This window comes from Chenopodium album, chromosome 26 (genome assembly GCF_948465745.1).
Source record: "Chenopodium album chromosome 26, dcCheAlbu1.1, whole genome shotgun sequence".
In the NCBI taxonomy this organism is placed as follows: Eukaryota; Viridiplantae; Streptophyta; class Magnoliopsida; order Caryophyllales; family Amaranthaceae; genus Chenopodium; species Chenopodium album.
In genome coordinates, this window is record NC_137859.1 from 1428345 (window position 1) to 1451928 (window position 23584).

A 23584-nucleotide genomic window follows, 5' to 3' on the forward strand; every position below is an offset into this window, starting at 1 on the left:
GAATCCATTCCATCTAGTTTTTTGTTTGGTTGAGATTTTTAGTCATGGAATCTCATACCCAAGGGGTTCTAACTCCCCCCTTGCCTATGAAATCTCATACCCAGCGTTCCCCATAAGATTCACAAAACCATTCTATTAATGAAGGATAGAATCCATTCTTATTATAAACAAACAATTTTGAACTAGTATGGGTTTAGAATCCATAACTCTCTAGTATGGGATTCCATACCAATCCATTCTAACTTGATGAATCAAACACCCCCTTAATGTTACAAATTACTTGTAATAAGATGATATTATTGCTAATCCAGTAATTAGTTTACAAGACGGTTTAAAGTTACTCCGCATCAATTATTTTTTTTTTTATTGAAGTTGACAAAATGAATAAATGATCATGATGAAAAGTTGAACTTAATTATTCCATTCAAGCACTAATGCAGCCTATATAGACTAACACGTTATTTTATTATTAACTAGTGTGTGTCCTGGGCGATGCCCCGGATTGCTAGTTTGTACTTCTTTAATTTGATAATTATGTTCAACTATTGTATAGCTAGTGTGAGATTTGGGCGTTGTCTCGGATGTTACGGTTTTATTTTTTTTATTTCATATGTATTTATTTTCCAATCTTGTGAAAAATAAATAAATTAAATAACCTCTAATTTAAAAGCAATATATAATTTTAAAACATGTGAAAATTTAAAACACTAATAAAAGTTGGTTGAGATGGTAAGTGTGTAGCATTTATTTCTTTGAGGTTGAGGGTTCGAAACTAGATAAAACCATATTTTATTAATTTTGTTAAATGAAGTCGCAAGCTTACGTGTCGCTGACGTGGCATTGTGACTTGTTGTCATATACGTTGAAGAGTGCCACGTGGCACCGTTCCTTTAAAAGGAACGCCTTTTAATATATAGTATAGAAGTATAGATATTATTATTTGTGGGTTTGTCTATATAATCTTATAGGCAACTGTACGTCTGTACTAGAATACAAGTCTACTACATTATCAAATGATGTAACATAGTTTCACTCAGTCTAGCCCACTAATTCAAATGGAATTAACCTGTGTAATATCCTGAGCTTGGAGGACAAATATTCATAGTAACTTCTAGTATAGGATAGTCAATAGAGATTATTTCCTACCTAACTAAATCTCAGTCAATTTACAATAGAATGAAATGATCTAAACTCCATACACACCCTTCCATTCCAAGTAGCCAACCAAACATTCTTTCTCCGGCCATCGGCGCCACCCTACTTTCATTACTAATGGAGAAAACACTAGCAAACAAACGGTGTCACGTAGTGGCGATGCCATACCCTGGGAGAGGGCACATAAACCCCATGTTAAACCTCTGCAAACTCATCTTGTCAAAATCCAATGATATCTTCATCACTTTTGTAGTTACTGAAGAGTGGCTTGGCTTCCTCAGCTCCGAATTCCAGCAGCAGCCACTAGCTAACTTCCGGTTTGCTGCACTTCCACAGGTAATCCCCTCAGAAGCTGGCCGAGGTGCTGATGTATTGGGGTTCATAGAAGCTGTACTCACCAAGCTTCAGGACCCCTTCGAGCAGCTACTTGATCGGCTTGAGCTGACTCCAACTGCCATAATCTACGACGTGATCTTGAGTTGGGTCATCAGAGTTGGCAATCAAAGGAATATACCAGTAGCGTCATTAGTTACTGTATCAGCTTCATTTTTTACCGTTCTCTCTCACTTGGACTTGTTGGTCCAACATGGTCATATCCCTGATGCTGATATCTCAGGTATAATACTCAACTTAGGCTATGTTTAAATCGCCTGACTTAATAAGAATTTTCTTATTTGATCTGATTTGGTCTGATATAACACATTAATACTTAAGACATACAATTATCAAATGAAATATCATTAGCTTCGTAATAATGTGACATGATCAGATTTAATTTGGTATATTCATATAATTTCATTTTTGAAATAAACAAATATTTGGTCAAATAATTTGAGCTAAACAAAGCCATAAGAATACCAATATTATTCAATGTAGTAGACTAATTACTTCAAACAAAATGTACACAAAATTTTTGTTGAATTAGAGGTCTGACATTTCAATTTGTATGATAGAGAGAGGAAATGAGGTAGTGGATTATATTCCGGGACTTCCCTCAGTAACTCTTGCGGACTTACCAGCATCCTTTCAAGGAGATGCTGGAAGGAAGGTGATACAACAAATGTTGGAAAAAGATTTTCCGATACACAATGCTCAATACCTTTTGTCTACATCTATCTATGAGTTTGAAGAGCAAGCGATAAATAGCCTGAAAGTAAGATATCCATCAATGTCACTCTACCACATTGGTCCAATGATACCGTACTCGAGCCTGGGTAATAAAACAATTGAAACCAGCGCCTCTTATGAAGATGACAGGCTTGACTACTTCCGGTGGCTGGATTCTCAACCAAGAGGCTCAGTATTGTATATATCACAAGGGAGTTTTCTTTCGATTTCAAGTGGTCAAAGCCAAGAGATAACTGCTGGGATTAGAGAAAGTGGTGTTCGATTCCTGTGGGTAATACGAGGTGATGATAATACCTCAAGCTTCAAAGATGACATCAGTGATCAAATGGGGTTCCTAGTGCCATGGTGTGATCAATTGAGGGTGTTGTGTCATCCTTCTATTGGTGGATTTTGGACGCATTGTGGGTGGAACTCTACTTCGGAAGGTATCTATTCTGGGGTTCCGATGCTTACTTGTCCCATAGCTTGGGATCAACTTCTTAATAGCAAGATGATAGTACATAATATGGAGATTGGATGGAGTGTGATAAAGAATGATCATCTTCAGAAGGGAGGGTTAGTCACTCGACATGAAATAGCCAAACTTGTAAGAGAATTTATGGACCCAGAAAATGACAAGCGGAAAGAGATGGTTAACAGAGCAAAAGAGCTACAAAATACCTTCAGAAATGCAATAGTAAATGTAGGTTCTGCTACATCTGATCTTGAGGCTTTCATCAATAGCCTCTTAAGTAAAACGTCAAAAGCATTTTCCTAAGGTTGTCAATAATGATTCAAATTTTCAACAAATTGAATTTTATAAGAAAAGCTTTGTACTTCTGAATACTCCGTATGAAAATAGCTAGCTGGTTAATAAGTCAATTTGTTCACAAAAAAGCTGCTGATGTACTACTGAGTATCATATTTTGAGAAATAATGAGTTGAGTACAAGGTTGCATATGTATGATTATGTTTTGAAAATTGATTGTAGTAGCTTAGTATGAAAGAATAGTCTCATCACAAAAAAAGGTTATTTGCACCTACTTGAGCATCTAAGCTCCTCCAGACCCCATCTGAGCACAATGAAGCACTAGTCTAGCACAGAAATAGATTGTAAGATGTGCATGCAATATACTTTCCCATAGGTACAAAACTTTTCATGTAAACTTTGCATTAAACTTAGTTGAGATGATCTTGAGACCTTTTACACATTTCCAGTTAGATTTCAGAGGTGAGCACTGACAAAGATATTCCAATATCCTAAGCATACAAACTTGCTACACATTTAAAATTTACCTGCAGATAAAGGAATCAGTCATCTGAGCTATAATCACTAGATTCTGCCAAGATGGGAAGAGCAGCACAGCAGAACGACTCCTTGTCTTTGAGAAGTAAATAACTGCCATCTGAATTCCACTTCAAATCAACTACGGTGAAATGTGGCAGAGGATTGCTTACACAGTATGCACCAGAAGGGGTCCAGATGTACAAATGCGAACTTCCTGTACAAAATGCAAGGCGGCAAGATGTTGGGTTCCAAACTGCAGCTTTGATGGGCTCCTTTTGCAGCAATATAGCAGCCAGTTGAAGTTGTTGCATATCCCATATCCAGAGAGTAGTTGGAATGGTGTCATCACGTGTATAAATATATTGGCTATCGCTGCTCCAAGCCATAAGGCCTGCAACAAGATTGATAATGTGAAATATTTACTACAATTTAATCAACATGGAAACGTCGTTTCCTTATTTGAATTTTGAAGCTTTGAGTGCTGAGATAATTAATGGTCATCATTCACATTACTATACTCCAATGAATTTCTAAGCACAATTTTTATATGTGCAATCTTCAAACAATAAGGAATCTATTCCGGATCCCTGTAAATGTAAGTCTATTCATGCCATGTGCAAAAGACCAAAAATATTCACAAAACACAAACGATTGTTCAACTGAATTCACATGCAATGTATGAAATTGATATACAGTCAACAACTGGTAATGATGAACAGTTGAACTTTATAGACCTAAAATCACCAATAACTCTGTAGGTATTAATAAAGTGGAAATAAAGACAATCTAGGAAACAATAGATTTCTTAGTGTTGCTGAGTATGCTGACTAATTGGATGATGGGTTGGTAGACTTAGAACTATTCTAAGTCTACAGAAAGTTGTATGTTTTCAATATACTTGATTGGTATAGAATGGTGAACAAGTGAATCAGGTTAAACTATGAACTTAAATATGCCTCATAAAATCAAATTGTATACATGAAGGAATGTCAGCCATCAGAAAACCAGAAGCATGCCTCATAATATTTTATGTTACTTATTTCGTAGAAAATTGCACGTAGATGAAATACAGTTCGGTTATATAGAATAATAAAGCAGAAAAAATGAGCTTACCAATGCCTTGTTTTGGGTTTGGTTTGTCCATGGCAGGCTTCTGGAACGGCAAAGTAATTGGTAGATCTGCTACTTCGTACCTAACTCCTAATTGTCTATCTGTAACATCTGCTTCAAAATAAAAGGCTAGTCACTAGAAGAAATGACAAATCCATGCTATAGCTAAAAACCAAATAAGCTCCAACCTAAACTCTTAAAATGTTATTTGCAAGATAAGATAATTTTCATGGTATTGCATAGAAAATCTCAATATCATGATTAACAATTTGCAGGGTGGGTCACATCTCATATGCAAGCAGAGATCTACCAACAAAGTGCCTAGAAGACGTTTACCCTACTACAACAAAAATAACTTAAAATAAAACCAAGGTAAAAGCTAACACTTAACATTCAACTTTAAGATTTGATTTAAACTCTGAAACCTCTCCAAGAACTAATGCGGGAGAATATATATCAAAAATAGCATGTCAGAAATCAGAACTACACTTCAGGGCCCAAAGCAGCAATGAGAAACATAGATTGGTCTGAAAACTACGAACTTGCTCATAAAGCCCAAAAACAGGAGGAAGACGAGAAAAATGAAAGGAATGTGGAAGTGAAGATAAGATAGTGGGTGTTGAACTCCTGGTGTTATCTGCTGACACTTTTAGATAATGAGTGTCACATATTTGAAATTCCTTATTGAAGATATTTGGAACAATATGCTACACCACAACAGGCAGTTGAAAAGTAATCCATGGCTTATAGGCTATATCACGTTGACACGTCTAGTTTATTTACTCAACAGGCTCTTCTGAAGTCCTTTTGAGTGTTCTCTAAGCAGAAATGTAAGGTGTCTTAAGAACATAGCTCAGAATGAGAAAGCTAACTTACCAAAATTGCTGTCATAAGGATCACTACTCAAACACAACCCAGCAATATCAAGCTGAGGCTGCTCATCTTCCTCCTGAAAATGACAATTGCAGGGACACAAATAAAAAAATAATAATAATAAAAAAGTATCCAATGGCATAATTATCCAAACACCTAGAGTTAGGAATTGTAAAGAGAAGGTTCTAAAAGTAACCTTAAAGACGACTGCACAAGAGGAACCACGAACATTAGGCAAATGCATAAATTCAGCAAAAGTTTTCCATGTAAGACGATTGACAACACGCAGCATCTGATCATAGCTTCCAATAGCGAGAAATTGACCACAAGGAGACCATGAAACACTCTTGACACCCAAACCACTTTCATATGCCTGGTACTTCAATAAACATCGTCCATCAGGCGTGTATATCAGGACCTGTACAAAGTGATTTCCATTAGAATGAACTCAGTACCAAAAAAGTGGATAATTTGACATGGCTTATAATCATCAGTAATGGAATAACTGTATCCACATACCTTGTATTCAAGAAGTGAATCCCAGACAACGATAGAGCTATCATCAGGTGACCACTCAACATCAGCCAAATCCAATGTGTCAACAGCAAAAACACCCATTATCTCCCATGTATCACAAGATAACAGATTAACGTAATCTTTGCAGTCACGTCTTGTGCATACTGCAGCAAACTTGCCATCTCGGGTAAATGAAACCCCCTTGACAGGATGCTTTGGTGATTTTACATGTACACAAGCAGTGTTCAACAGTGACCAAACTGTCAACCTCAATTGGAAGTCTGAAGTAGTGAGTATGTGACGACTGTCAGGACTCCACCTAGCATAGGCAATACCAGCTAAACCTTCATCTATTTTACATGTCCATTCAGGTTGAGTTATTGACCATACTTGTATTGTCGGTCTCTTATAGAGACCACATAATATGTATTCAGAATCAAGAGCCCACTGAATGTAGCTTATCTTATCTAAGCATGAAAATAATTGCACCACCTGTACGGAAAGAGTGATACACATTCCGTGTTTAGTTGAGAGCAGAAATATGAGAAACAAATTAGATTCAATATATATGCAAACAGTTTGAGGAAATGAGGAGCTAATATACATAAGTCTAAAGTCTAAACATTAGTATGTAGAATTGTAGAAAGGAAAAAATAGCAATTTGACAGTACTAGCACCTTAAAAGACCGAGTGTCACGAATCACCAGACGATAATCAACTGCAGCAGCAATGTAGCGAGCATCGGGAGAAAAGCAGCATGGACCTGTCTGCTTATACGAATCGGTGAACTCCATTTTCCTGAAAATTCAATCACACAATTACAATGTTCAGAGATCACTGTGTTCGAACCTTGTAGTACACTGGCAGACTGCACATTATAGCAAATTAACTATATTTTCTAACCTACAGCAAGACAAATTATAACCCAGATACTCATGATCTAACTGTACTAAAAACAAACACAGAATTGCAGCAAAATTTACAAGAATTACCCTACATTACATTTATACCTAAATCTCACTACACGTTGACCTATAATCTAACCCTGATTGTATAATACATTCTGCATTTTTACCTAAATTAGTGTTTACCACATTATAATTCTAATCGATTCCTACTTATTTCCACCTCACATTATCAATCATACATCATTCTACACAAATCCATATTCCAATTTTCAAATTCCCAATTCAAGCAAAAACAAATTCAAAAAAGAAATGTGATATGAAATCAATTTCATTTTGTAGAGGTAATTATGAGCTTAAAACTTGGATCCGGTGAATAACAACCACATTGCGTCAAAAATTGGTATGAAGATAAAACCCTAACCTGTGCAATGAAGAAACCGAAACCAACACCAACAAAGTAGCGTGCAGTGGAGGTGTTTGGAGGATTAACCGGTTATCCGGTGTTTGTGACGGAGTTTCGCCGGTGATTGGATGTCTGAATTTTACAGTGTGGAGATGGAGTGTGGTGAACTGAGCTTGGGCGGGTTGGGTTGGATTGGGGCCTGGGGGGAGTTTTGAACTTTAAAGTTAAACCGCTAATTACAGTGAACCAAAGTAGCTTTTTCTTTTGGTTTCAAAAAAATAAAAAAATACTCGTAAAGCTTTTTCTTTTATTACTTGTAAACAAATTCAAATGCAAGTACGGAGTAGTATTTTCGTAAATAAGTAGCATTAAAGAAAAGTTATTCAATAAATAAATAAATTTATATAAGAAATTGTTGTTTCATAAACAAAATTTTTTTTTTACACAAGGGTGTGGACATTAGTATCGATCTCTTGACTTAGGCCCTGTTTGATTCACCTTAATTTTGCTGAACTGAAATTATTTTTACTGAACTGAACTTATTTTTACTGAACTGAACTTAATTTTACTGAACTGAAATTATTTTTACTAAACTGAAATTATTTTTACTGATTTTCTATTATAATTCTTCTTTAAGAAAGCTGAATTTTACTGAACTGAACTTATTTTTACTGAACTGAACTTATTTTTACTGAATTGAAATTATTTTTACTTAATATTATTTTTTTAAGGTGAAGAGAACAGGGCCTTAGGGTTTGTTCTGATTTACTGAACGAGCTGAACAGGACTGAACTAAACTGAATTGATTGGAGTTGAATTGAACTGAACTGTTTATGAAAGAAGGGAATTAAGAGCTAAACTGAAATGAACTGCAATTAAACTGAATATGAATCCTTACCTCTCTACATATTCTTATGTGGAATTTATTACAACAAACCTATAGTTTGTCTTACATGTATTTTATTTCATATCTGATTATGTATGTCATTTTCATGAATTATATGGGTTCCGGTGCGAGAAATAACATACTTTGTAGATTAGTGTTGTTTTTAACCTCTACTGTCATTTATGTCATTTCATGTACCTAAACTTTTAGTTCATAGTATGGGCGACACCCGTTAAAAGGTCGTACTGTTAATTGCAATTAAGCTATAATTGATGTTGTTGAGACTACTTTTACTTAACGACTAATTCTTAAATGCTTGAGCGCCTACCGGGGCTAAGAAAGACAAAGTGTGACAAAATTTAACAACAATTGGACCAAAGTCACACGGACACACCTTTAGCATTCTAAAAAAGAACACACACCCACAAGAATGAATACATAAATGATTAAGTAAAAAAAAAAAACCACTCTTTCTCTCTATGGCTCTACTTCATTACAACCAGAACTATCTGGGTTTTGTGGCAAAATTGCTACTAATAGCAACACTTGCCGTTGGAGTAGAAGCCATTGGAGTGAATTGGGGAAGAAATTCTTCACACCCACTTCCACCTTTGAAAGTTGTGCAACTTCTTAAATCTAATAATGTCACCAAAGTTAGGCTATTTGAAGCTGACCCTTTTGTTCTTCAAGCTCTTCAAGGCTCCAAAATTGAGGTCATTTTGGGTATTCCAAATTCATTGTTACCCAGGTTAAATTCTTCTTTGAAGGTTGCTCAGAGTTGGGTTCATGATAATCTTACTCGTTATCTCTCAGATTCTTCCCCTAAAGTTCGAATTCAGTATGTTTTTTCTTTCTATTTTTGGTTTATTTTCTTTTTTGGGTTTTTGTTGTTGCAAATTTGAGATTTTTGTTGTTTAATTGAAGAAAATTTCACGGGTTTTGATAATTTTATGTGTATTGTGTTTTTGTCTATGTTCTGTTTCTTGTTAGATTTTTATTTTAGTGTTGTATTTTGCTCAGAATTTTATGCATAATTTGTGGATTTCATGTTCATTTTGGGTGGAAGATGAGCTTAAAATTGGCGAAAAAATGGGATTGATGTTATGCAATAGAAGTGTTTTGAGTGAGTGACAGCTAGATGGCATTGCAATTTTGCAAACCACTTAATTAGATAGATACTCATATGAATGATTAATAAATAATTGTAGTGACTAAGTAATGTGGTAATTTTTTTTCCCTATTTAGACGCGTTTTTTATATATTAGGTACAAGTGTGAGTATGTTATCGACTTGTTGTACATTGTAAGGTTGGTTTTAGGATGGATTTCCTCTCATCCTTGTTTCTCCTTCATTTCTAGCATCGATATAAGGCACATAGTAATGACGTATTGTAGTGATGATATAGTGTTAACTGTAATTTAAGACATGTTTCAACTTGGTTGGTGTGCATTCTTCCAACCACTGTTAATGCTTCATGACTCCACCACCTATTGTTCCTTAAAAAATGAAGAAGCGTTGCTATAATTTGGTATGGTACTTATTCACGTGTGACGGTGTGTGTGGATTTCTTGCAACTACGATGTTGGATTTTATTGATTTAACTACGGTGTGTGTGCATTAGTAGTGCCTCATAGATTTCTATAAATGTCTTTTCTTTGTAGCCCATGCCACAACCATGACCATTCTCTAACTAATTGCTTGGCTGATAAAAGAAGTGCGGACGATTGGGCACCGTGTTTTCTTATTTTGTGATCGCTAGACTTGTGATGTTGAATTATGATGACATTAATTGTGTTAATATATATGCTACTTGAAAAAAATTTAATATCCAGAGTCTCAAATGATGGCGTACTTTGTAAGAGCACCATTATGTTTACCCATACCTCTAATGAGTGTACTTTGTGCGGATTGGGTTCAGACTTCAGGTATAGTCTCACCCTCACCTACAAAGACTCACAGAGGTTATTATCTGTTTGACCCTATAAAACATACAAGTTACCTACTGAACTAGTGCTTGACTCTGTTGCAAAAAAAAAGAAAAGAAAAAAGTGTTTGAATAGCGAATTTAAAGTCTTTTTGAACTTGTTTAAACTGAAATTACTGTGCATCATGCAAGGGCAAATGGCAAGAATTTCATGGTCTTATGATGCAATCCACATGCAATTTCTCCATGACCAGCTTCTAAGATTTATTATCCACGGGCACTCAATACCTTCAAACTCTTAGTGCATCCTATTCAGGGGCGTAGATAGAAGCATTAGATTGATGGTGTTTGCTTATAAGATCATTCATTGTTCACTTTGTAAAAGTTGATTACTGTCGGTTTTTCACTTTGCTTGACAATTTCACTAGGAGGAAACATTATTAGGTTTTGCAACTTAATGTTATCGATGAAAAATGATAAGACTAGTGGCATTTTAAACTTTAAATTGGACTGTTGGAGTGTGGCCATGTTTTTGGCAAGGGCTAAGACATCTTGATTTCTTAATATTTCAATGGTGCTTCTCTTTTGGTTCTCTGGCTTAGTTTGTGCTACATCAAATCGACGTGTACTATGTATTCCCACCAACTCACCAACTGGTTAGTTGCTCAAGATTTTATAAATGGGAGTGTTATGTCCATTATATTTATGTTTCCTCTGTATGTGAGTGAATAGCTGTACTTATTGACTGATTGCTGACAGGTACATTGCTCTTGGGGACAGTCCATTTCTGCAATCTTATGGTGGGCAGTATGTTCCATTTGTTGTTGGTGCTTCCATGAACATTCAAGCAGCTCTAACAAGGGCAAACATAGCAGACCAGGTAAAGGTGGTCGTTCCATGTAGTTATGATGCCTTTCAATCAGAATCTGGGCTGCCTTCTAAGGGGCAGTTTAGGTCTGATCTCAACAAGACCATGATCCAGCTGCTTGCATTTCTCTCTAAACATAACTCACCATTTATGTCAAGCATATCTCCCTTTCACCTTTTCCAACAGAATAAAAACATCTCCCTTCATTTCTCCCTCTTTAAGGAAACTTCTCACCCTCATAAAGATGGAAAAAGGGTCTATGACAATAGCTTTGACTTGACCTATGATACTTTGGTAACTGCAATATCAAGGGCTGGCTTTCCCCAAATGGATATCATTGTTGACCAGATCGGATGGCCCACAGATGGAGTGGTTAATGCCAATTCCTCCATAGCTGAAACATTCATGAAAGGCTTGTTGAGCCATCTTCGTAAGAAGTCAGGGACTCCATTGAGGCCCCATAAACCTCCAAAAGAAGCATACATTCTCAGTCTCTTAGACGAGGATCAAAAAAGCATTGTTGATGGTGGTTTTGAGAGACATTGGGGAATTTTTACTTTTGACGGACAAGCAAAATACAACATTGATTTTGGCCAAGGCTCAAGAAGCCTCGTAAATGCTCAAAATGTGGAGTATCTCTCTGCCAAATGGTGTGTTGTGAATGACAACAAAGATCTCAGCAACGTTACAGCAAGTGCCTTGGAAGCATGTTCCAATGCAGATTGCAGTGCCCTCTCTCCTGGGGGCTCATGTTATAATCTTACTTGGCCTGGGAACATTTCTTATGCTTTCAATAGCTATTATCAGCAGCATGATCAAAGCCCTGATGGCTGCGAATTTGGAGGGTTAGGTTTGGTTACTACTGTTGATCCATCTGTAGATAATTGTAGATTTTCTGTTCAACTCCGGACTGCATACGGAGATTTTCTCCAAGTGCCTTCGACAATGTACTTGATTCTTTTGTGCACGGCAGTATTTCTGATATGATTATGTAGCTCCACAACTCAGAACTATGGCAAGCAGCAATTTTCATCTATTTCTATGTAGCTGCTTCCTAGAGATTTTGTTAAAGGAGAGCAAGCTTAGGCTCCCCCTTTCCTTTGCTGTTTAGGCTGGGTTAATCTACCTGAGTTGTTTGCATGTTTTTCTGTCCAAATTTTGAATGACTGTTGTACATGGTTATTTCTGAGCTCTTTCACCCTGTATAAATCACAGCAGTACTGAACATGATGAAAGGAGGACTTCATTGGATCTTGACAGTACGCGTTCTTCCAGTATTATTCTCAAGTATTGGTAGTTAGCTTTTTTCATGTATAGTTTTTTCTCCATTTTCTATCAACATGTGGAACCGCGGGGGGGGGGGGGGGGGAACCTATGTTAGTCAAAATCGGTTAAAATTTTACTCCGTACATGATATTGACATCAAAATGAAGTTTTATCTTGTCTTATCCATATCTAAGTGTTGAAAGTCCGACACAGGAAATGAGGTGCAATAAAGAGTTTGGGTGTATTTGTGGAAAATAAGTAGAAAAACTCGTTTTTTTTTTAAAAAAAACGTAAATCCAAGGGTGTATTTGTGGACAAAAAGGCATTTGATAAAAAATGAAAATGGAAAGTTCAAGAACATAAAGACCAAAAATATCTGTAGAATTCTCTTAACTTGGCTGGTCTAAACTGGAAATTATGTTTAAACCCCAAAAAGCGCTGACTCGACTCTTTTATCTTCCTCTCTTACCCTAGAACTAGAACATACTATAATCGCCTCCTTCTCCCACTATTACCAATTTTCCGCTTCTTTTCTCTTTCTCTCTCTATCTTCTCCCTAATTTTCTCTCTAACAAAACCCTAGATCTCGTCTCACGATGTACGGCGGTGGCGGTGAATCCAATCCTCCTCCTTCCGGGGGCGGATACGGCGGTGGTTATGGCGGCGGAAGCTACGGAGGCGGTGACAGAGGTGGCGGGTATGGCGGTGATAGAGGTGGTGGATATGGCGGTGGTAGAGGTGGTGGTGGTGGTGGTGGAGGAGGTTATGGTGGCGGTGGTAGAGGTGGTGGTGGTGGTGGTGGTGGATATGGTGGTAATTCTGATAGTCGAGGTATTTCATTTGATCTTTCTCATAATCTATTGTTTTTTCGATTATTTTGATTAGGGTTTCTTGAATTTCGTTCATTAGTTAATTGTCTTGGTTAATGTTGTTGTTCGATGTTATAATGTGTGCAATTTTGTGATTGTGTTGTTTGAAGGTGGTGGATATCAAGGTGGAGACCGAGGCAATCGTGGCGGAGGAAGAGGCGGTGGTGGTGGCGGCGGCGGTGGCCGTGGAGGAAGTGGAAGAGATGGCGATTGGCCTTGTCCTAATCCAGGGTAATTTTTATTTATTTTGGTATTTTAAATTCTTAAAATTTACATACAAGATAGTGTTATCATGCGAATTGATAATTTTAAGTTGTTAGATGATAAATCTAGTTATATAAACCGGTTGAGTGTGAGTATAATTTGTATTGGTACGAAAGTTCGATATTTATCCCTCATTACGCCTAAAAGTTTTGTTCTTTTTCTTGTTTTAAGCTGTAGATAAATGATCTGATTAGCTATTAAATTGGTGTATTGTTGGATCATGATATTTATTTTGAGTGGTGGAGGAGTGTTTCATGTTTGGTTGTTTTTGATGTTATGTTTGATTCTTGTTGAATAAATTATCTACTTTTCTGTATTTATTTATTTTGTTGGATTGAGAAAGGTTTTGATGGTTGTTTCTCAAAAGCTACTGTTATAATGATATACATATAGCAATTAAAACTGGTAAATTTGTGTAGTTGTGGGAATTTGAACTTTGCTCGAAGAACTTCTTGTAACAAATGTGGGGAACCTGCTCCTGCGGGTGCTGGAAGCGGTGGAGGTGGAGGTGGTGACCGTAGAGGTGGAGGTGGAGGTGGTGGCTACAATAGAGGAGGCAGTGGAGGATATGGAGGTGATAGAGGGGATAGGGGTAGGGATTATGATGGTGGAAGAGGTGGAGGTAGGGACAACAATTATGATGGTGGAAGAAGTGGAGGTAGCAGAGGTGGTTCTTACGGTGATGGTAGAAATGACAGTGGATATGGCCAGGCTCCCCCAGCTGCACCTTCCTATGGTGGACCTGCACCGAGCCCTTATGGCGCAAACCCTGTCTATGGGAATGATTCTGCTGTCCCTCCTCCTACTAGTTATACTGGTGGGCCTGGTTCCTATCCTCCATCATATGGAGCACCAGCAGGGGGCTACGGCGGTGATGCTTCTGGAGATTATCGTGGTGCTGGCCGTGGTGGACCCCCTAGTGGTGGCTATGGTGGTGGTCAAAGACAGCCAAGTGGTGGTGGTTATGGTGGTGATGCTCCTGCTTCTGCTGAACCTCCTAAAGTGAAGCAGTGTGATGAAAACTGTGGAGATTCATGTGACAACTCCAGGATTTATATCTCGAATTTGCCTCCGGATGTTGCTATTGAAGAACTTAGAGAACTTTTTGGAAGCATTGGAATTGTAAGATTTGTTACTATTGCTCTCTAAAGTTAAAATGTTCCTGTTTATTTTTATTTTTATTCTGAAAATTATCTGGTATTTGCTAGTTCTGCTATAAAATAGAGTATTAATTGCTCTTCTCCCTCACTTTTCTGCTAGATTTTAACAGATTCTCATTCTGGTGTTTTTCCCCACCTTTTCTCTTATGTATCAATCATATACTGTAAGGGCAACTATTCGCACAGCCCTTTTCTGAAAAATATCTGTTGAACTTTCAGTGTTTCCCTAATTGTCCGTTGTTTGTACAAGTTAATTGTTGTTTTTTTTTTTTTTTTTTTTTTCCGAACATAATCTTTAGTTTCAGGATGAAGTGTTATTCATTTTAATGTTATACATTGTCAATATTTTTGTACCGGAATCAGAGATAATATTGTTTTGAATGATGGATTGAATATGATACTGTAAATGTGGTGAGTTTTGATGGCCTTTTATATGTTCTTCGCCTCTGGTTTGGACTTCATGTTTATATGTACATGTATAAGAGATAGCTGAATAGTAGCCTGGGACATCATAGCATGGATGGTTTAGAATTGGTGATTATAATAGTTAAAATCTTGTTTGGTATTCAGGTTGCAAGAATCAAGCAAAAGAGGGGCTACAAGGATCAGTGGCCGTACAGTATAAAACTATACACAGATGATAGTGGAAAGAACAAGGGTGATGGTGTTTTGTCATACGAGGACCCATCAGCAGCTCATTCTGCTAGGGGATTTTTTAACGGTGTGTTGGGAGTCAATGTCTCATTTAATCTAGCTTCGAGTTTGATTTTTTAGTTACTTGATATGATTTTTTTTTATATAGGTTATGATATTAGAGGTCACAAGATCAATGTTACTATGGCAGAGAAGTCTGCTCCAAGGGCACCTCAATCTTTTGGGTATTTTTCTTTGCTCAATTTTACCATGCTAATATGCTGAATTGACCTGTATTTTTAAGTTGGATCCTCTTGTGTTTGCTATTGATAGTGATTAAAAATTAAGTGGGATTTGGGTTCCAACTTAATACGAAGTGTTGCGTTTTGATGGGGCCATCCATTCCCGCCTTACATTTTGTTTGTTGGTGCCTTTATGCTTTTGTTAATTTTCGGGGAGCCCATTGCATTCTGTTCAGTTTTGTTATTAGGGATAATATATCATTTTTAAAATAGTGAGTAATATTAGCAATACTTTTATTAAGAGGGTTTTTGAAGTGTTTTGTTTATGCATAAAATGACATTCTTGCTGTTTGCTAATTACATAATTTTGTTTACAGCCTCTTGAATGACATGTGCTGAGTTATTCACTCAGTCAAAGGATGCTTGAAATAAGTTGTTATTAGTCTTATTTAGAATGTGCTGCTAGAGTGCTAGCATCTTATCACTTGTGGACGAATATATTTCTTGCCTGTGTGATCAGTTATTGCTTATCTCTTGTTACCGTATGTATTCTCTTGATTGTATGTTTTTTCGTATGCTTTAAAAATGTGTCCTTATTGTAATGTTTTCTTCTGTACTATAGAGGCGGTGGTAGAGGTGGCTATGGAGGTGGAGGTCGTCAAAGAGACTATGGAGGTCCAGAGAGGCATTCTCATGGTGGAAATCGTTCTCGTCCATACTGAGAATTTCTCGAGCATATTATGTACTAAGAAAAAATGTTGTCTTGAGGAATTTTATTGTAGTCTCGCTGCGGGGTTGTTCCCAAAAGGAGATAAAGAGGTAGGTTGTTCACTTGCTTTGAGCAATGCCCCTTTACTCCTTTAGTAGTTCACTTCGAGGGGTTTTTTCTAGGGTTGGGATTGATTTGAACTGTGTGACTGTCTTTTATAGAGGCAAGTGGATAAATCTCAAAATTGCTGCTATGGTAGTTGAACTTTCAGGTGAGTGCTGCTTTATTGAGACTGCATATCTTTGTTTAGAAAATTTAGCTAGTGGATTTTTCTTTGCATCTTAGCTTATAGTGAAGATTTAGATTGCATGTTTGGGTTGAATTTATGGTTTGTGAGCACAGTCGTGGATTTTGCTTGGTACGTGGGGAATTTTTTGGTGTCATTGTTAGTTTTATATTTTGCTGGAAACTAATTTCAAGTTTTTGGTGAGATTGATAGGACTAGATAGCAAATTCTTACAGATAACAATTGGAATTGGAAAAACATATATTGAACTGAAAGCTTGCAGTGACATTCAGCTGGTCCTTGAATTGTATTTGTTGGTTTTGAGTTGAAATTGGATCAAACTCGAGAGATCAGCCTCCGAACGATGTCTATCCATCTTTGATTTTTCATCTTTTGTTGTTCAAGTATTGTTAATGTTTGTGTCTTGATAGTACATAGTTATAGGTTGTATGGCCTTCTTAGTCGTTCTCTTGTCAAATTATAGTTGGTTTGAGTGCTATTTTAAGTAACTGGTAATAACAACTTGAGATACAAAGTAACATCTATCTGGCGCAAAGCATATGGAAGATAATGGAGTGATGGGCTTGAAGACTTGGCAGGTCTAATGCAATCGTGTTTTGGAGTTTGCTTGGTGTCCTCTTGCTGCTTTCAGACGTGCTCTTTGGTTGCCAAACTTCTTTAACAAAAGCGTAATAGGCATAAAAGCACTAGAAGTTTACTTTTCGAGTTAGCTTTGTGCTCAATATAAACTGTAGAACTTTGTTTAGTAATCATTGTATAACTGGCTACATCAAAAGGTTGATATCAATTAGCTATAGTACATTTTGGCTTCCTTATATGCGTCTCATTGCTCTTCCTTTTATTTACAGTTTTGTTGGTCTTCTTCATTTGTAGTTTATGTGGCTCTTATTAAGTGGACGGCGGTATCAATTAATTAAATTGTTCGAACCATCAAAGTACACCATAACAAAATCAACATGAACATACAGAACAGTTGGGTACTTGGGTCATAGCCCTTGGCTAGATATTCAATTTTAAAGTATTCAATTCCATCCGAGATCAGTTATCAAAAACTAAATTTCTGTCCATAGAATTGAATTTACTTCCTTTGTCCGGATTTCATGCCCAAATTGAAGTTATGATGTAATTAGTGAACACCATTTAGTCTTCACAAACTATACAACTTCAGAATCGCTAAAAAACCAATAGTAAAGTTACCCAAAAAAAAAACAATTTCCAATTAATAAATATCAACTTGATGATCTATAGTGAGTTTAGTGACCGATTTTGGTCACTAAAGTTGTAAATTTGAAATGTATTACAAAGGGTGATGAAGCAGAGTTATGATTAAGAATGAGCTAGGGAGATAGAAAACCAGAGTAAGTTAAATTGTTTTCCATTTAACCATTTTGTATGATAAAGATATTATGGTCAGAACCTCAGAGTTCTACTTGATCGGTAAATAAACAAATTCATATATCCTGATCACGCACCAATATAAAATATCCACATTTAGAATGATCATTCATCCATTCTTTATCAATGGGAATCTGAAACTTTAAAGCATATCAACAGAGTATACCTTCTATTACAAAATTACTTGGACTTGGCTAATTGCTGACTTGATGTTACAGTAAATTTCTGGCAGTTGTTGATTATAATGGAGTGCATGCTGACAGATACTGTTGCTGTAAATCAACGAGTAAACCAAATGGAGGCAGGCAGGCAGCTTCCATCATTAAAGCAGAAAGTTTGTTCTCGCCCAAGTTGAAAGGTCGAGGTTGTGTGAATTACTACCTATATTCCCAGACCTGGTGTCTGGTTTCAGCTTAAATTTGTTTACAAGGTCATTTACTCATTTTCTATGGCTAATGCTTGCAGTTAGCCTTCAAACAAATGAGAAGGCAAGTCGCCAAATAGAATTATCCTTTCCGTACATGGGGCTGTTGTGCATCAAATGGATCATGACTACCTGGACGTCCATACAGAACTAAGGAGGCACTGTCTGCCATTAGTTGTCCCTGAAATATAACACAGACTGTGCCTTCAGATGATGTTTATCGTGAATGAAAAAAAAATTGGCTTAGAGCCCTCAAATCATTGCCAGCCAAAGAAAAAAAACTTATGAAAGTCATCAACTCATCTATAAAGTAAAAGATACAAAATACCCTCAAGCTATGTTGCAAATGCATTACAAGTTGGATGTAGTTTTTCAGGTAACTTTCGACTTTGCTTATGCTACTAAATATAAGACATGACTTATAGAGGTCCTACAAAGCAGAATAAATTATGCTTTACTCCAACCATGCTATTTCAGAATCCTCAAAATTTGCACTGTTCAGTGTTGAGGCATTAGTGAAGAAAATTAATTAACAAATAAGCAACTTTATACCCTAAACACTAGGGAAGGGAAACATATGTCAAGGGTTCAAGGCTTTCCCCTCATTGAGATGGACCGGTCAGTCGGTCACAGGAATCTTTCCCATAATAATGTTACTCACATTGCCACACTGAGTTTTCAATGATATTGTCCACTAGAATCAGATTCAGGACTACTTTTTTTTCTGGCTAAGAATCATACACGTTAATCACTAATAACAATGACTATATGTTAAACAACCATTAACACCCCCGCCCCCTATCGAAAAAAAAAAAGGCAAAACACCCTTTCATCAACCACATCATTACCAATATCTTCCCTAGTATTTTGGGGTGCCTAGATTGCAACTCAATCTCACATTCTCACTATCAAAAGAATCATGAATACATGAACTAGATTTGGCTCAGTCAAAGGACTCTCAGAATCCTTCAAAGTCCCTAACATAATTTTTTCACCCACATAATTATTTCCAAATCCACTTGACACCTTCACTGTCCATTTTCTTGTGGGGTACCCTTTTCTCTCTTAAGCTTAGAACCCAATTCGAGCTGAACATTACCCCTATACTCCCATCCCTGCTTATCCTTTTCTGCCTTTTAACCCACCCAAAAGATGGATTTCAGAAGTATTGAGGGCTTTTGTGCTTCATTAAAGCTGTAGCTGGTTGCCTGGTTGTAGTTCACTAGTTTGCGATTTGGGGTAGTAGGTTCTTCCTCTCTTCAACCTCTCTTGACTGATAAAGCCACTATGTTGATATTACGGAGTTTCAATAAAACTTATCTGTCCTTGTTGTAAGAGCGAAATATCCATACCCTTCTCCAAGTAACATAGGACTCTGGCTTTATTCTATTCAGCCGAGTAAAAATTTCCCTCATATGAAACAATAAAACTTATCTGTCCTTGTTTAAACTTACAACTTTTTTGAGCTTAATCATTTATAAAATGAACTTGGTAGCATTTATCTAAGTTACCCAAACTACAAACTTCTGGACCCTTAATCGAACTTTTTCACCAATGGTGAAATAAACAATCAATCAATCAATCAATCAAAGCCTTAATCCCAAAAGTGGGGTCGGCTAACATGAACCAAATTTGATTATTCCGTGTAGTCATCAACATAAATCTTTCTCCTCCATCCCTTACGATCCAAAACTTCATCCTCACGTAAATCCATGCACTTCATATCCTTCCTCACTCCTTCCAACCAAGTCATCTTTGGTCTCCCTCTTCCTCGTTTAATCCCTCCATGGTCCCACTCTTCCACTCTTCGCACCGGTGCACCCTCGGGTCTCCGTCTTACATGTCCAAACCAACGCAGACGATTTTCCCTTAATTTATCTACAATGCCCGCCACACCTACTTTCTTGCGAATAACCTCATTTCTGATTCTATCTCTTAAAGTGTTTCCACACATCCACCTTAACATGCGCATTTCCGTAACCTCCATCTTTTTAATATGCTCTTTCTTAGAAGCCCAACATTCTGTACCATAGAGCAACACTGGTCTTATGGCAGTCCTGTAGAATTTTCCCTTCAACTTTAAGGGAATGCTGCGGTCGCATAACACTCCCGTGGCCGCTCTCCATTTAAGCCACCCTGACTTAATCCTGTGGGTCACGTCTTGATCAATGTCACCATTCTTCTGGATGATCGACCCTAGGTACTTAAAACATTCACTCATGGTCAAATCCTTTCCATCCAAACTCACCACTTCATTGCTTGTCCCCCTCTGAGTGCCAAAACGACATACCAAATATTCAGTCTTACTCCGACTTAGCTTAAACCCTCTAGATTCCAACCTTTGCCTCCATTGCTCCAACTTGACATTAACCCCATCCTTAGTCTCATCCACCAAAACGATATCATCTGCGAACAGCATACACCATGGAACCTCATCTTGAATTGGTCTAGTTAATTCATCTAGAACCGTTGCAAAAAGAAAAGGGCTTAATGCAGACCCTTGATGCAATCCGATTGTAATAGGGAAATCTTTTGTCAACCCTCCGCATGTCCTCACATTTGTTGACACATCCCGATACATATCCTTAACTAGGTCTACATACCTTCGTGGGATACCTTTCTTCAACATTGCCCACCAAAGTATCTCTCTTGGCACCTTGTCATATGCCTTCTCTAAATCAATAAAGACCATATGAAGATCTTTCTTCTTTACCCTATAAAACTCCATCATTTGTCTTATCAAATGGATTGCCTCCATAGTAGATCTCCCAGGCATAAAACCAAATTGGTTATCTGAAATGCTTGTGCATGCCCTCAACCTTTGTTCAATCACCCTTTCCCACAACTTCATAGTATGGCTCATAAGCTTAATTCCTCGATAGTTAGAACAATCTTGAGCGTCTCCTTTGTTTTTATAAACCGGGACCAAGGTGCTCTTCCTCCAATCTTGTGGGATCCTTGTAGCCGTCCATATCTTGTTGAAAAGGTTTGTTAACCAATCAATACCAATCTTACCCAAACACCTCCACACCTCTATCGGTACCCCATCAGGGCCAACCGCCTTCTTAGGTTTCATCTTCCTCAGTGCAATCTCCACCTCTACTCTCCTAATCCTTCGCACATACTCCATGTTGATTTTTTCATCACTCATAGAGGTATCTCCTATCACAACTCCATTACTTCCATTAAATAATTCATCGAAGTACCCCTTCCACCTGTCCTTGATGCCCTCCTCTTGCACTAGGACCATTTGGTTCTTATCTTTGACACACTTCACCATGCCAATATCCTTCCTTGCCTCTTGTCTTCTCTTTGCCATCTTATAAATGATCCTTTCTCCCTCCTTGGTGAAATAAACAAAGCTAGAATAATGGGCCTTCTGGTATTGTGGCATTCTAACTCCACTAATCCACTGAATGACATTATCTGTGGACAGTTAATTGACTAAGTTTTTGGTAGTCCATTAACCAATAGCAGATTCACTCTGATTACTTCTAGTCTCTTACAGATCCTGACCTCAAAAGCACAATTAGGATTTTCACCTAAACTGACTTGATTCTTATGTATCAATCTAAATAAAATTTATCATGAAACTCCATCAAGGCACCAACCAAAGAAATTGCAATGCGAAAGTTTCATTCTGAAAGTATTCCTGAGGATAACAGCTATTATTATTTTCAAGTCCTTCCAATGTGACATAACATCATTCAGCTTCATAGGCATGATTGTTAATGATGGCAATATGACATACCTGATGCATGGAATATTGAACAGAATAAGGACCTCTTCCGTATGCCATACTACGACTCTCATAGTTTCCTGTGTATCCAAGATCTGTACATGAAACACACATACAAAAATTATCAGAACATGTAAATACTACTTGTAGAAATTTTGCAGCATATAATTACAATGCACAGATTGCACGGGTAGGAGTAGGACACTCTTCAAAGGAAATGTGAGGAACTGCATGCCTGGATTTGAAGCAGCAGCCGCTGCCCTAGCTCGTTTCTCAGCATTAGCAAGCTCAGCACGTAGCATCTCAATATCATGTTGGAGAGAATTTATTTTCCTGTCCATTGCTTCATTCAGTTCAAGGTTAGCTGCCCTAGTCTTCTTTTCATATTCTACTGCAGCTCTGTTGAATTCCCCAATATTCGACCACAACAAGAAAAAAGAAGAGCTTATTTTAGACAATTCCAAATCTTAACTCAAACAAAACCTAACTTCATAAATCATGAAATTCTCAACGTAAACTTTTTTTTTTCAACTAGAGCATAACACTTAAAAATACTTTATAATCCCATAAATGCAATTCTTTTATAGTAAGGAAACCACTAATATAACCCACACAACTTTTCTAAAGTGCAGCCAACTAAAACATCATAGTCAAACCAAAACAATCCCACAAGTGAATTTCAACTAGCTTAGTCGGTTAAAGTCTCGAGCACCTTGGATCAAATTCGCAAACATAAGCCCAATTTCACAGCATTCCTAACAAACCCTTTATTAAAAATCTCACAAATTCACATGCAAATCCTTTAAAATAAACAAAATCCCAAACATAATTCCAATTTTAAAAGAATCAATCAACTTCATAGATGAAATTAAGAAACAACAAACGAAATTCAATGAGCAATCAAGATTAAATTACCTTCCTTTCTGAAGCTCTTGCTCCATTTTATCAACATCAGCCTGAATCTCAGGCACCTGAGAAGCATCCATCTTAACCCTAGACAATTCATCATCAAGAACCTTTAATTGAGCAGTAAGCTGAATCTTACTCTCAGTCAATTTCTGAATATCACCAATTACTTGGGTATGCTCAGAATTTAGGGCCTCAATGGCACGAACTTCGGTCTCTAATTTGAAGGACTTTTCGTAAAGCTCCTTGATTTCAGATTCTCTATCCTCCCTGAATTTCCGAGCGGCGTCCGATCGTTGCCGGAGCTCTTGATCGGCGGCGGCGAGTTCTTGCTTGAGAGTCGCGTGCATTGCTGACATTTCACTCTTGTCGAGAAGGAGGCCTTGGATTTCACGGTGGTGCGCCGTCATATGCGACGGTGGTGGCGCTCGTGAGTGCGGCTGTCTTCCGGCCATCTCTGTTTTTGTTTCACCTCCGCACACCGTTGTGGCTCTTTCGTCCTTCTGATCAATTGACCAGAGAATTTTTGGCTTTCTTTTTCAACTGTCTCTTATTTACTTCGTTTTTCCATCATGTGTGATGAGGAGTTTTAGCCTTTTAGGACATGGGTCGGACCAACATGAAATTGGTAA

The 23584-nt window shown here is 37.4% G+C and overlaps 4 protein-coding genes and 1 pseudogene across 12 annotated transcripts; 3 read left to right on the forward strand and 2 right to left on the reverse strand.

Annotated features, from left to right (window-relative positions):
* The first annotated feature begins 1271 nt into the window (after window positions 1–1271).
* LOC145616121 (UDP-glycosyltransferase 87A1 pseudogene) lies at window positions 1272–3040 on the forward strand (annotated as a pseudogene). Its single transcript, XR_014107605.1, has 2 exons — window positions 1272–1771; window positions 2109–3040. The product of XR_014107605.1 is annotated as a UDP-glycosyltransferase 87A1 pseudogene (transcript).
* Window positions 3041–3386: 346 nt separating this feature from the next.
* LOC145617756 (uncharacterized) lies at window positions 3387–7589 on the reverse strand. The gene is made up of 7 exons (XM_081672506.1): window positions 7379–7589; window positions 6727–6847; window positions 6053–6541; window positions 5730–5951; window positions 5537–5609; window positions 4664–4771; window positions 3387–3941 (listed from the first exon to the last, which is right to left on the reverse strand). Exons 2-7 carry the CDS (start codon window positions 6841–6843, stop codon window positions 3574–3576), a joined length of 1377 nt encoding a protein of 458 aa, XP_081528632.1. The 5' UTR covers window positions 6844–6847; window positions 7379–7589; the 3' UTR covers window positions 3387–3573.
* A 1067-nt stretch (window positions 7590–8656) lies between these two features.
* Window positions 8657–12352, forward strand: LOC145617612 (glucan endo-1,3-beta-glucosidase 9-like). The gene is made up of 2 exons (XM_081672329.1): window positions 8657–9084; window positions 10930–12352. The coding sequence occupies exons 1-2, from the start codon at window positions 8726–8728 to the stop codon at window positions 12023–12025; spliced, it is 1455 nt and encodes a 484-aa protein (XP_081528455.1). The 5' UTR covers window positions 8657–8725; the 3' UTR covers window positions 12026–12352.
* A 309-nt stretch (window positions 12353–12661) lies between these two features.
* LOC145617693 (transcription initiation factor TFIID subunit 15b-like) lies at window positions 12662–17303 on the forward strand. 8 transcript variants are annotated; one of them, XR_014107775.1, is made up of 8 exons: window positions 12663–13135; window positions 13284–13404; window positions 13857–14559; window positions 15168–15318; window positions 15400–15475; window positions 16095–16291; window positions 16403–16452; window positions 17035–17303. XR_014107775.1 is itself a non-coding variant. In XM_081672432.1 (6 exons), the coding sequence occupies exons 1-6, from the start codon at window positions 12901–12903 to the stop codon at window positions 16192–16194; spliced, it is 1386 nt and encodes a 461-aa protein (XP_081528558.1). In that variant the 5' UTR covers window positions 12662–12900; the 3' UTR covers window positions 16195–17303. The 8 variants fall into 8 exon arrangements, 1 of the variants encoding a protein (XP_081528558.1); XR_014107776.1 differs by having other exon boundaries at window positions 17058–17303; XR_014107777.1 differs by having other exon boundaries at window positions 17067–17303.
* Window positions 17304–17930: 627 nt separating this feature from the next.
* Window positions 17931–23435, reverse strand: LOC145617545 (protein FLX-like 1). Its single transcript, XM_081672255.1, has 4 exons — window positions 22962–23435; window positions 22282–22445; window positions 22059–22141; window positions 17931–18488 (listed from the first exon to the last, which is right to left on the reverse strand). Exons 1-4 carry the CDS (start codon window positions 23405–23407, stop codon window positions 18390–18392), a joined length of 792 nt encoding a protein of 263 aa, XP_081528381.1. The 5' UTR covers window positions 23408–23435; the 3' UTR covers window positions 17931–18389.
* Window positions 23436–23584: the final 149 nt, after the last annotated feature.